General features: G+C 48.1%; 4 protein-coding genes across 4 annotated transcripts; 2 read left to right on the forward strand and 2 right to left on the reverse strand.

The window, feature by feature from the left end:
• Positions 1 to 5,246: 5,246 nt before the first annotated feature.
• Positions 5,247 to 6,189, reverse strand: N7479_009413 (HAD family hydrolase; the record flags this gene model as incomplete). The annotated part of the gene is made up of 4 exons (XM_057257106.1): positions 5,247 to 5,728; positions 5,823 to 5,932; positions 5,999 to 6,020; positions 6,090 to 6,189. The coding sequence occupies 4 exons, from the start codon at positions 6,187 to 6,189 to the stop codon at positions 5,247 to 5,249; spliced, it is 714 nt and encodes a 237-aa protein (XP_057104564.1).
• Positions 6,190 to 6,576: 387 nt separating this feature from the next.
• On the forward strand, positions 6,577 to 8,326 carry N7479_009414 (uncharacterized protein; the record flags this gene model as incomplete). Its single annotated transcript, XM_057257107.1, has 3 exons — positions 6,577 to 6,598; positions 6,662 to 6,756; positions 6,818 to 8,326. 3 exons carry the CDS (start codon positions 6,577 to 6,579, stop codon positions 8,324 to 8,326), a joined length of 1,626 nt encoding a protein of 541 aa, XP_057104565.1.
• Positions 8,327 to 8,840: 514 nt separating this feature from the next.
• cbfA (uncharacterized protein) lies at positions 8,841 to 9,916 on the forward strand (the record flags this gene model as incomplete). The annotated part of the gene is made up of 3 exons (XM_057257108.1): positions 8,841 to 8,993; positions 9,109 to 9,242; positions 9,385 to 9,916. 3 exons carry the CDS (start codon positions 8,841 to 8,843, stop codon positions 9,914 to 9,916), a joined length of 819 nt encoding a protein of 272 aa, XP_057104566.1.
• Positions 9,917 to 10,778: 862 nt separating this feature from the next.
• Positions 10,779 to 12,541, reverse strand: N7479_009416 (putative SIR2 family histone deacetylase (Hst4); the record flags this gene model as incomplete). Its single annotated transcript, XM_057257109.1, has 2 exons — positions 10,779 to 12,151; positions 12,211 to 12,541. 2 exons carry the CDS (start codon positions 12,539 to 12,541, stop codon positions 10,779 to 10,781), a joined length of 1,704 nt encoding a protein of 567 aa, XP_057104567.1.
• Between the last annotated feature and the right edge of the window lie 908 nt (positions 12,542 to 13,449).

A 13,449-nucleotide genomic window follows, 5' to 3' on the forward strand; every position in this document is an offset into this window, starting at 1 on the left:
AATTAAAATACCTAAATAATTCTGGAAATATGGGAAAAGCAATTCAGATCTGGGATCATCTACGGAGTACCTGTATCTAGGAACCCAATGATGCGAAGAATACCCACAGGTGAAGGCTGAGTTACCCACCGTATTTCATCCTCTTTTAGCCCGTGGAGTCGCACTACCGCCCGCTCGGTAGGGGGTGGCGGCCTAACTCTTGCATCAGAGTCACATTTTGATTTCATTTTAATATTCTTGATTTTATTCTTATTCTTATTTGTTATGTATCCTTTATCCTTTCTCATTGATTTTTAATATTTTTTTGGTGATTTTCTTGAATAGAGTTGGCCCAGAACATAATTCCGATCCCATCCAGACTCTCCTCGTGAACGCATTTCAACATGGACGTGTGACTGAAAAAAAAAAAAAAAAAACCAAAAAAGAACAGTATACGAGATTCCATATAACCCTATCTAAGATGGTTCGAATCTCTCATATCATATAGCACTATATCTAAATATACCCTAATGTCGAAACAAAGTAGTTTGGAAACTTCGGAGTAAACAAAGGTGATCCAGGGTTCGAGTGTGGAGAGCCGAGTTTGGTTCGGATGCCTCCCGCGGTAATTGAGGTTTACGTGCCTGATACACCTGTAATGCCTCTTCAAGGCTTGAGGAACACCAGGTATTCCGGGAATTACACAAAAAAACGCAAACGCAAAAAATCCAGTTCCTGCATTAGCGTCATGTCTGATCCCAGGAGGTGGCCATCGCTGCAAAGAAAATCATGTCCACTATAGATGAATTTTAATTTGGAAAAGACTCAGTGGATCTCTACTAGCAATTACCTAAATCATGTCAAATATAATATAATTATATATGCTATACGGAGTATGTTCCAAGGTTGTATCCCGTAGCTTTCAATCTTGGAAGTTATACATAAATATAAAGTGATAAAGTGGTAGAATATTTGATTCTTCGGTACAGACATCGGCAGTATGGTGATCGGACTTGCATAATCAATCTGCTTTAGGTAGTAGTCACATTTCCTTCCTAAATAGCCATCCCGGTCAAGTTCTAAGTGTTCCCTCGTACCGGGAGACTGGAGACCGGTGCTCTGGGTCAGACGATCGGGCGCAGTCCCTCGGTACAATAATACGGTTATTTGATTCGACGATCGCTATGATGGAGCCCGATGATGTCTAGTATGACTTCTCCGTTGGTACTTTGTATGATAGACTATCGAATCCTGAAGCAAAGTGTCCCAGCTATCTGTAACTGACAGTGTTCCCTTTCCGCTTTCCGCTAACACCAATTCATACTAGCGCAGACGTATGGCAGGTCGGCCAAGACAAACTAAACCTTGGAAACATCAATAGTCGACAGATCCTCCGTCGATCACTCAAAGGATCTGCCGAGCTTTTTTTTCTTTTTTTTCTTTATCTCTTTCTTTGGATGTGGCGCCCCCTCTTTGGGTATATTTTGCAACCCCTGTTATTCGGGCTTCTTCCAGGCTCCAACCATATCCCCGGTGTCTGACACCATCTCCCTTTCCCGGGGATCTGGTTGGGCCCTGCTCAAGCGCTAAACGTCTTGAAATAAGATGCTCCATGCAGGCAAATCACGAGGGTTGCAGCCCCATCTTTGTTCACCCCTTAAAATACATATATGCCTATGCTCACTGCTCGGACAGCCGGAGACCGCTGCTCATGACGCTATGGTCATCTTTTTGTCTGTGACGTCTTTGTTTCATACACGCTTAATTTGGTAGTTAGATGACTACTCCGTACATCATACAGAGATTCATACAGAGTACTACGGGATATTTCACAAGCTTTCACTTGGCCTCTTTAGAACTATCGACAACAAAACGTTCCAGATCTTTGGATAAATCCTAAACTATGGAGTCGAGAGATCCTCGAACGCCTCAGGCGCGTACTTCCTGTGACAGGATCGCATAAGGAACCTAAAGTCCAACCTTGTCGGCACATGGATAGTGGAATAAGAGAATTAAGGCAACAATGAACCGGTCTAGCGGAACCTTTGGTCTAGCTATAAGCCACAAGAGCACCCCTCTTCCCCAATTTCCCAATTCAGTGCCCCGAATTTAGTGATCTACCCGTTTGACTGCTCTATCTGGTAACATGATCTGACCCAAAAATCCGCCAGTGCTCCAGTTGTTCGATGAGCCAGTCATATAGATCACTGTTGTGGAGTGGTTACCAACAGGGAGAGAGATGACCCGGAGAAAAGATTCATAGCAAAGACCTTGTTTGAGACTGATAGCTCCACGGAGTAGGTAGATCATATGGGAGTACTTTGTCGTTCATGTTCCGTACTTCGTACGGAGTACACAACGTGGCTCTTAGATTCCCTCAAACTTTGTATAGCGGTGTACCATTGTTCTTGCGCTTTAGAATGAATGCTGCGATGTACGTGATAGTGACAATGCAAAAACTTTAAGATGTCGGTTTCCAATTCAAGCTTCATGTGCATCAGGGCGCGTATCGCGCACATCACACCTGAGACTTCCGATGGCTTTATCACTCCTTCCTTCCGGACGATTGTGCTCATTTGGGTCTTGGCACATCATGCCCCACCAGGCGATTAAAATGGTTTTGCGGTTCAAAGGTGATGGCGCAAATAGTATATCACAGGGAAAAATAATGAGATTCCAGACCCGGACAGCGTGGACGTGGACCACTTTGATATCACTCTAGTCCAGCCGAGAATCCCCGATTTTTGATGGTTTCTACTCCGTATACCTTACAAGGCTACAGTAATAAACAAAGTACGCGGAGTACGGAGTCCAACAAGACCCATTCTCGTGCCTTAGTAACTATTTAGACTATTACGGTCATATTGCACACAGAGATCTACGGAGTACTTTGCACTTAATAAAAATTCGGGGGATCTACCATATGACGACCCCTGGGTCGATCTGTAACTTATTTCTCGCACGGATCCCTTCGTCCCATCCGACTATTGTTTGAATCTGATGTGAACCGTTATGCCGGAAGGCACAGTACAAAATGTCGAGCTTACAACGAACAGTCCCAAGTGTGCAAAAAAAAAAAAAAAAAAAAAAAAGGAGATAATGAGGCACAATTCCCCGAAGGACCCTCCCTGAGCTTGGATGTGATCGACAGTGTGATAAATATCCCTCGGGTTTCAAACCTTCGTAAATTGACGGTCAATGGATGCTCGGATCATTCTCAGCCCTCTGATTGTGATATCCCCGCTTCCTAAAACCCCTGATCAGACAGTACATGGCTTAATGGGTTTCTTGACTCGTCAACCAGGATATTTTAGGGGCTCGGAGTATTTCGGTTGTCATAAGCCAGGCGGCTGGGCTGTGCTCATCTGCAAGATCTGTCAATGTGATAGATCCCCGCGGCTGTTTTCGGAACTCCCTTGTGGCGCGGACAAAAAAAGAGTGTGGCGGTGCGCAACTATATCGAGCGTCCCGTGTATAGCTTTGGGATTATTTGTCACATTTGTAAGGCCTACTCCGTAGTGCTCGAGCTCATAGGGTGATCTGCGAAATCAGCCACAGAGGAACGGTCTGTAACATGATTGGATACTTCCTTCAACCCGGTGAATCCCCATTCTGTGGTCCAGATCGGAATTAAGGAAGTGAGTGCATGGAAACAAAACCTGGGTGTGATGAGATTGCATTTGCCCCTCATCCGTCATCACACATCTTCATACAGAGTACTCCGTACAATGTAGTAGGTACATGGACGAGGAGCCGCTCCAGATTGGAGCGAATCTCCCCCATCGTCTTTCTTGGCCCAGTCAATTGTGATCATACTCAGGAGTCTGCATCCAAACCTCACCTTTTCCCGACCCATGCGCAGGATGCAACCCAGGCCCCCCCTTGCATGCTTCTCTCACCGGAGGGGTGGTCTTTCCTCGACACCAATTGGAGAGGAGCTTCGTTCTCGCCCCAGGCTCCCAGTTAGGTAGATGAGTCCGTCCTCTAAACCACTTGGCTCACCAATGAAATCTATACTCCGTACGGAGTACACTACTCTTGATCCAATGTTGCTGGGAGGGAAAGTATCCATATCCTCGTGAGCATATAACTCCTACCCCGAAAGAGTTAGCTGCAGAATCCTATACAGCTGCAGCCAACAGAACGTCCAGGCCCTTTTTTCTTTTCTTTTTTTCCCTTCTAGCCCCAATAAGAACCGATCTGGAATGAATTCTTTTTTTCCAAATCTGAAGTCATTATCCCCGGGGATGCATTTCCGTGATCACGGCCTGGTTCCACATCGACCCAGGGGCTCAGGCGTGCATGAACTGTAGTTCGCGACCCGCCTCGCCCAAGTGATTGGATCAGATGTGAGCAGGTCCGTTTGCTGTAACGCCCTGTCGAAGAATCCGGCTTGGAGCTGCAAGGATTAATTGTATAACTGCATACCCGGAAGCTGTCCGCCACGGACGCCATGGTGGTCCAGGGCGTCCAATTACTGTGTCAACAGTTATACAGCTTGATCCTTGCCGGCCGAATCATCTAGACGAGTCATGTTCCCATTAAACGGATCCGTACTCAATAACGATAGCACCGCTGATTCGTGTGTAAGGCTGGAGCAAGCTCCATACCTGCTTTAAGGTATTGGTATCTCCACATGGTGGGTGGTATGCGGGACTTGTGCATACGTACTTTCTATCTTGCATCTCTCACCTTGCACCTTGCTTAGTCTGATTAGATCCCCGGCCGGGGACCATCTGAGCTGTCTCGGGGATTTGTATCTCTGTATCGTTTCAAGATATGTAGAGCCCAGTGCTTGTGGTCGGGGACCATCCAGCCCTACACAAAAATTCCAATGGGCGTCATAACCATGTAGCTACATACATAGCCTGAGACGGGAGCAAAATAACCGGATTGCTTGCCTCTTTTGAGACACCAGGTACCCCTTTTCAGCATCACCAATTGTGATCATTGCCTCCCAGGGAAATACGAGATAGTGGTCATTCGCTGGTTTACAAATCTTTTGGCTCGACAAAATCGACTCCCCTGCCAAGCCAGACAAACCAAGGTTGATAGCAACCTCCTAAAAAAATATGAATACATACCAATCCAACCTGTATGTAGTGCACGTTAATTCTAAAAAAAAGAACCATGAAACATTCACCATGAGACCTTTAGGCTATGCGTCAAACTCCCCAAAAATCCGTCACGCAGCTGCGAATGCAACAGTATATACATCCCTGCCTATGCAGTAGCGAATCGGCGAAACCGAAACGACAACCGACCATCTATTGATATGCATTCTTGATCTCAATCTGCACCTGGCCATCAACAACGGCCTTGATTGAAATGCTCCTTAGATCTTCCACAATCCAATCTGCACCAGCCTCCTGAAGCTTCTGCAGCGAGTGCGTCGTCGCCAACGCAATCACCTTGAACCCAGCAGCCTTGCCAGCCTTAATACCAGATGGTGCATCCTCGAGGACGACAATCGAGGTTGAGTCTTCAAGGCCAAGCTGCTCCCGGCCTAGCAGGTAGCATCGCGGGTCCGGCTTGCCGAGCGGCACGTCCATTGCTGTCACCAGGTTCTTGGGGTGTGGGAGGCCAAGGACTTCCAGCCAGCCGTCGACTAGAGGGCGCGTGCCAGATGTTACAACACCCCATTTTGCGCCGGAGGTCTCGAGGGCTGCGAGGAGGTCGCGGCCACCGGGGATCTCGACGGCGTCGGAGCCATATTGTTTGGGGATGAGGCCTTCGATCTCATTGACATCTGTAGTGAGGGAATATTGTCAGTTTATATACCCTATGGCTATATTCGAAGATTACGGTCGATCCTGGGTGTTGGGAATGTCCGGTAGTCTTACAGTCCCAGTTGGCCTTGGTCTGGTCGTATAGACCCATTACATCGATGCTGCGGCGGCCATGCGAGGTTGCGAGGATAGTCTTGGGGTCGACGCCGAGTTCGGCGCCAATTCTGAAGCGGAATTTATGTTAGAGATTCTGTTTGCCGAGGTCATAGTGGGGTGGCTTCATCACTCACTTGTGCCAATGCTTCACGATTGCTGTTTGATACCAGATAGTTAGCATTGGTTCCAATCGATCCTAGAGGGACTCGAATGGGGATCAAATACCATCAGTCGAGTCCACAATTGTGCCATCGAAGTCAGAAAGAAGGCCATCGAATGTGTGGACCTGCGCAGGCGCGGAAAACGATCCTGTTGTTAAGGACATGGTGGGGGAAGATGCGGGGAGAGTAGATGCGCGGAGTCAGTGATGAGTAGATGAGAAGCCGATGTTGAGTGAAATACAAGAAGAAATCTCTTGGGAATCTTCTCGGAAGTATCAACAGCAAGAGAAACAGGAACTTAAGACAAGATAATAGAGGCTAAGGCATCATCAAATAATTTATTGCTTATCCCCCTCCAAAGCCGGGTACTTACCTAATTTGGCAAATGTCCCGCATAATTAGTCATCTAAAATTTATCGGAGATCGGCCCAACTGCTAATCCGCTTATCGGCTGGGAAATCTTGGCACTCAACTTTTTCTACTCCCGTTGCGGACAGACTTTGAGGGTTTGCTGTGCACTTTTTTGCGATCAACAATTACGTGCATTCAAAATGGTTACTAAGAGCGGATTCGGTATGATACTCTTTTTTACCCCTCGCTCACGCGGTACTGAGGCGCAATTCTAACGGTCTACAGGCAAGACTTCCAAGCGGGTTCCCGTCCGCCTGAGGCACAAGATTGAAAAGTCTGCTGTTCAGAAGCAAAGAAAGGCAAAGAAGCTCGCAAAGAAGGTAGCGCAGACAAGATCTCCATAACAGTTCGGATCGAAGGTTCTGACTATTTTCTCTACAGAACCCTGAATGGCGGTCAAAGATTAAGAAGGATCCCGGCATTCCCAATCTCTTCCCCAACAAGGACAAGCTTCTTCATGACATTGAAGAGCGCAAGCGCATGAAGGCCGAGGAGCAACAGCGCATTCGGGAGGAGGCACGAGCCCGCAAGACTGAAGGCCTGCCCGCGAAAAGTGGCACTGAGGGTGTCGATATTGACGAGAACGATATGCTGTTGGATGATGATATGGATGCCGATGGCAATGATTCGAACCCCATGGCTGCTCTTCTCGCCTCAGCACGCGCCCGTGCCTCAGAATACGAAGAAAACCAAAGCGAAGACGAAGACGAGATGGAGGAAGATGATGACGATGATGATGATGAGATGGACGAGGACGATGAGGAGGGCGGCGCAACTATTACCGAATCTGCTCCATTGGTCAATTCTAAGTCTTTCTCGAAGGAGAGCTCGCGACGCCAATTCGACAAGGTGTTCAAGCAAGTCACCGACAACGCCGATGTCGTCCTATACGTGCTCGATGCCCGCGACCCCGAGGGCACCCGCTCTAAGGACATTGAGCGCGAGATCATGATGGCAGATGGCGGTAACAAGCGGTTGATTCTTATTTTGAATAAGATCGATCTGGTTCCGCCCCCAGTGCTCAAGGCCTGGTTGCTTCACCTGCGTCGCTCCTTCCCCACTCTCCCCCTCAAGGCATCCAGCGGCACCACTGCCAACGCACACAGCTTCGACCACAAGCAATTGACGGTCAAGGGTACTTCTGATACTCTCTTCCGCGCCCTTAAGTCATATGCCGGTGCCAAGCAGTTGAAGCGTGCCATCTCTGTCGGTGTTATTGGATACCCCAATGTCGGCAAGTCGTCCGTCATTAACGCCCTCACCGCACGTCTGAACAAGGGCTCGAGCAACGCATGCCCAACAGGTGCTGAGGCTGGCGTCACCACTAGCCTGCGCCAGGTCAAGCTGGATAGCAAACTCAAGCTGATTGACTCTCCCGGAATCGTCTTCCCCAGCTCCAGTGACAAGACTACCAAGAAGAACAAGAAGCAAGAAGAGCAGGCACGCCTGATTCTTCTCAACGCAGTTCCTCCCAAGCAGATCGAGGATCCCATCCCCGCAGTCAACCTCTTGATGAAGCGTCTATCCGCAAATGAGAATCTCCTCGCCAAGATGCTCGAGTTGTACGGCATCACCGCCCTCTTCCCCAGCAACGGCGACAAGACCACCGACTTCTTGGTCCAGGTGGCCCGTAAGCGTGGCCGTCTCGGAAAGCGCGGTATCCCCAACATCGAGAGCGCTGCCATGACTGTTATCAACGATTGGAGAGATGGTCGCATCCAAGGCTGGGCCAATCCTCCCGTGCTTCCCGTGGTCTCGGCAGATGCTCCTGCTAGCGATATTCAGCCTGGTGTCGACACCACGAAAGTTGTCACCGAGTGGGCCAAGGAGTTCAGTATTGAGGGTCTCTGGGGCAACGGACAAGGTGAGGACGAAGAGATGGCCGAGTAAGGGCTGGTCTTCTTGTTCGCGTTATGAACTCATTATCTCATTTGATTCTATCTTTCTGGATACCAAAAAGTGGGCGTTTTATGTTGGCATTCCATCCTTCCCTCGGTTCGATCTCAATTTCAGTGGTATAAAAACATCAGTAAAAATGAATCTTTTCCATTAATAAACCCCCAAAAAATACATAAATCGTACTGCATATTATTGTAGAAGTGAAGATATAAATATAAATTGAAGTACGGAGTATAATACCTACATGTAGACATCACCGCCAAGCCCCCACACTCGCGCATCGAGAAATCCAACGCGTTGGCGCGTCTTCCCTACTACCCCCGAACGTCCCATCTCCAGAGTCCAGAACCACAGCTCAAACCTGATTGCAATCCTAAGACCTCTTGAGAAAAGAGAAACAACCAGGCTATAACTCGATTCGATATCCAAGGGGGGGGCCCGAATTCTCAAACCCCCCGATCCCTTGAACTACAAACCAGCACCTACCCGCTACGAACCTACAAAAATGCCACCTCGCAAATCCACGTCCTCGGTGACGCCCGCTGATTTAGATGACTCCCTGCTCCAGCAGTCACCTGCAGCACTGCACACCGACAAGCCCGTATTTGCGACGGAGCAGCAGTTGAAGGCTCGGGCCGAGGCGGGCGCGAGTGTCGAGGTAAGACAAGAGACACAAACATACGTTGCTATTACAGAATGATATTATCTCCTTTATAAACGGCATGTGAACAAAAGAAAAAGGCTAGGCTAACGCTATCTCCGGTAATCTATAGGACTATCTCCTACCACGCTCACTAACAATTCGTCTTGCCAAGTCGGTTCTCCCGCCGAATACGACAATCCAGAAGGACGCCGTGTTGGCCATGCAGAAGGCTGCTACGGTGTTTGTTTCCTATCTGTCTTCACAGTATGTTTTTAACGTTGTCCTGCCCCGCTGTCCTCGGCCTCTGAATTCGAGTCTGTCCAAAATATGGGATGGTTAATCTCGACTTGCTCTACTCCATATATCCCATGGTATGATATGTTGAACTAACTTCGATGAAATTTAGCGCCAATGATGCAACCCTCAAACGCACCATCGCACCAGCAGACGTCTTCAACGCCCTCTCCGAGCTAGAACTCGACTCTTTCCGCGGCAGACTCGAACAGGAACTCGAGGCATACACTGAAATCAAAGCCGGGAAGCGCAAGCCAAAGAAGGCTGATGCGAATGGCTCGACGCAGGATGCGTTAGGCGAGAGTGCGACTCAGGCCGATGGTGATGCCGAGATGCTTGATAATCCTGCGAAGAGGGTGAAGCGGGCCGGAGATGTGGAGGTACATGTTGGTGCGCCTGCTGGCGATGATGGGGATGAGACTCAAGAGGAAGACGTCGAGGAGGAAGAGGAAGAAGAGGACGAGAGTGAGGATGATGAAGAGGAGGAGGAAAATGGTCCGCGTGAGGATAACCTTGAGCATGTGGAGGACTTGGACCGTGAGCCTGGTACAAGGAGGGGGCCTTATGATCCTGATGCTGAGGAGACAGACGAAGATGAGGACGGGCCTGGTAGTCAGTTGCGGGATGATCTTGGGTTGGGCTAAATATCTACGCCATGTCAAAGAAATATATGTGGATGAGCTAAGGACAACTCATCCTAGATGGTATTGGAAGAGGTTGACTGGCGAAAGGAAAGAATGTTTCTGCTGTACTATACACACACATAATGACGAATGGATTTTATGCTGCGCTCTGTTGATATATGTTTGGAATACAGTCGAAGATGGCACGTAAACTTGTATGAAGTGCAGAACATATATGTATGGGAATCCTTGTCATGAGGTATAGTTGCGCAGGAGTTTGAATAAATATATATTCTATATCAACCCCAAATGCCCTACTGCATCAAAGATTACAGGAACAAGAAAGAGAGATCGGTTATACATATTCCCGCGAGAGCAAGGAAAATGGATTAAACAAGTTAGCACCTAAAAAATGGTGTAAAGTGAGACTTAAGTTAGGGATATACCATTTAGATAACCCACATATAAACATCCATACAGATTAGCAAGAGTGAAAATAAGAATAGAAAAATAATTGAAAAATAATTGAAACAAGAAAACCCCATCACGCCGGATTAAGCCAGCTTCTTGCCCGAAAAAAAAACGCCTGAGCCAGCCCATGCGAGAAACCGTAGTCTATCAATGGTATCTTTCGAAAAGAGGACAGCAGCAATCATCAACCTAAAGCAAACGCAGATGATGCAAGTAGGAATACAGTCCACGAAGAGGAAGTATGTAAACACAAGCGAAGAGATAAAGTTCCAGAGGAGGAGTGTGAAGGTGACACTGGAAAGGACGAAGAAAATAACACCAAAGGACGCCGTCTTGGTAACCATGCATCATGTCATGAACTCGCAGGCGACAAAGAGTAGAATATCAATATTATGAGCGGAACACAAAGCAGTCAGGAAGCCATTGGTTGAGGAAGAGACTCTGAGTCGAGTATGATGTCTGTTTTCTCGGGTTGCTCTGCTTTGATGGGCAGAGTACCGTTGTTCCTTGGGGCCCCCGCTGGAACCGGTTGCATGGCTTTGACATCGACCGTTGTGCCAATTTTGCCAGCAGATTGAGAGGTTTTGGTAACACGGCTGTTGCTGCTGAATGAAGTGATGGTAGCATTCTTCTTGACCGGGGCACGCTTTTTCGAGGCAGCGGTTGTTGCAGCCTTCTTGGGACGAGGATTGGGGGCGGGCTTGGTGATGAACTTGGAGGTAGGCTTGCGAGTAGTAGGCTTCTCGCTCTTGTTGATAACGTCTTTGATGGATCGCCCATTGCTTGCTGGATTTGCGAGCTTGAGCTTTGAAACTTTGGTGACCAGCTTTTTCGCGGGCTTCTCGTCGTGACTGGCAGAAGGTGTTGCGAGACCAGTATCTGCGCGAGGTCTCTTTTTCGGTGTGACAACAACGGAGATGTCGTTGGAATTGAAGATTTGGGGAATGGGCTCGGGTGAACATTCGTACATGTACGGGGTAAGGTCCTTCGACTCCCACGGTTTCAGGTTAACCTGGCGTGCAACTTCGTCGCATGACCCCTGGACGATCAAGTCAAAGCAATTGTCGAATTCTTTGCCGCTTGGTGGCTCATTGTTGATGAACATCGTGACGCCATCCTTACGACTGCGGATCATTGTGCACAAGCTCTTGACGAGTCGACGGACTCCAGGAATCTTCAAGCTAGTACCGGCGACAACAAGCACGCGAGGACGGGACTTGATATCGGCATTCATCACGGAGGTAATTGCCTCTTCGTCGGGGTTGTGCTCGTTGTAGAGGACGATGCGCGGGCGCATGCGGCCGATTCCGTGACTCCGCTGACCGACGGCCTGGCGATTTATGTCGTTCAAGGAGCACTCATCGCAAGCGGGCGGGTCTGCTTCCGTGAAAATGTTGGGATTGAAGTCGGCAAGGTAGCGACACTTCTGGCATACCATCTTCTCAATACTGCCGTGCAGTTGAATAGTGACCGGCCAATTACCCTTGATATTAAGTGGGACCTCAGTTGCCAGTGGCTCCATAGAGGTTTCAATGCCATCGATATTTTGGGTATAAAGTCGCTTCAGGCGAGACTCGATACCTAATCGGGCAAGCATTTGGTGGAAGGCGGTGGGCTTGATATTGGCAACCTCCTCGGACAGCGACCGGACCATTTCGTGGAATGGCGCTGTCAATGCATCATCCTGATAGACGGCAGCATCGAAGAGAAGCTTGCCGGATGCTTTTAGGTTATGTTTTTTTTGCAATGATTTGAAGAGGCCGTCTGTGGAGCGAAAGTCCGGAACTATGTGTAGTGTTAAAGAGTTGGTTCAAATCCGGCAGAATCCCAAAGCAGAAACTTACTACCCGCAGCCGTGGAAATTCCAGCGCCGGCGATGACGACAATGTCTTTTTGGTGACGCAGAGTTTGAACAAGCAAATTATGTTGATCATTTTGTTCATAGAGAGATTTGGATAGATCGAGATATTGAGTGGTCCGTTCCTTTGGTAAGGGGTTGCGTCTCCTCTTTGCGGGACGGGCTTGGCGTGCAGAACCCTCAGCAGACTCAGCTCCCTCTTGGGATGAAGGCGTTGGGTATCGCTCTGCTGGCTCCAGTGACTCTGCTATGGGTGATGGAGGTACGGAGCTCAAATCCGATTCATCAGATGAACAATCGAAATTGAAATCTCCCATGGCTGCGTGGGAGTTGCGACTGGGCTGAAAGGTGTAACCGCGTAGGAGAATGTCCACCCCCAGGGGGAGTCGGAGCGAAAAGAACCGGGTTGTGAAATCTCCAAATTGCTCACAGACCATAGAAAACCTCGAAAAGAGAAATCATATGTGTTCAGGGAGTATAGACCAATAAAGATCAATGACGTGTAAGACCTGTGAGAAAGATGGAAGAAAGATAGAAAGGAATAGCAGTGTAGGAGTAGGTAGTGTGTAGGAAGTTGACGATGAGGTCAGCGTTGGGGGGAAGAAGGGGGATAAGGGCATTAATGAAACTCGTGCACATCAGGACTCTATGGGCCGGAGAAAAAAAAATAATCAAAAAGGGCCCGCAGGAAAAACAGTCTTTGTTTTGGGCCGATGGTATGGATTCCCGTAGGAATGTGGTTGAAGTAAATTGATTTGAACCGAAATGACCAGAAAGGGTGGGACTCGATGTTGTTTTGATGCGAACATGCGACATGCAAACGGTTGTGGGTTTAAGACTACTCCCTACTACGCATATACTTCGGAATAAAGAGGGAAATAGTTCCAGTAATAGTCTCTTTGGTTCGTTGGCTCTTTGATACATCTCTTTGAAACCCCCATTGATTGTAGGGTTTAGAATGGTCAATTGCCATTTAACTCTCTAATAGGGACCTTAATATCTCACTATTGTGCTCTTCCTGTTTTTCTTTTATTTTTCCTATTTTTCCTCTTATTTTTCCTCCCATTTTTTTCTTCTATCTTTCATGTTTTGACAGTTCAAGGAACTAGCGGTGATTCGCTCTGCTATATAGTGGATCACCTGATACTCCCCTGATTGGTCAATTATCGTTGGCAGGGCTACCTGTCACCTGATCCCAGTCCATGTCACGAGGCCTGACTAAGCA

The sequence above is a fragment of the Penicillium vulpinum genome, assembly GCF_028829585.1.
Source record: "Penicillium vulpinum strain IBT 29486 chromosome Unknown utg000004l_segment0_segment0, whole genome shotgun sequence".
Taxonomy (NCBI): Eukaryota; Fungi; Ascomycota; class Eurotiomycetes; order Eurotiales; family Aspergillaceae; genus Penicillium; species Penicillium vulpinum.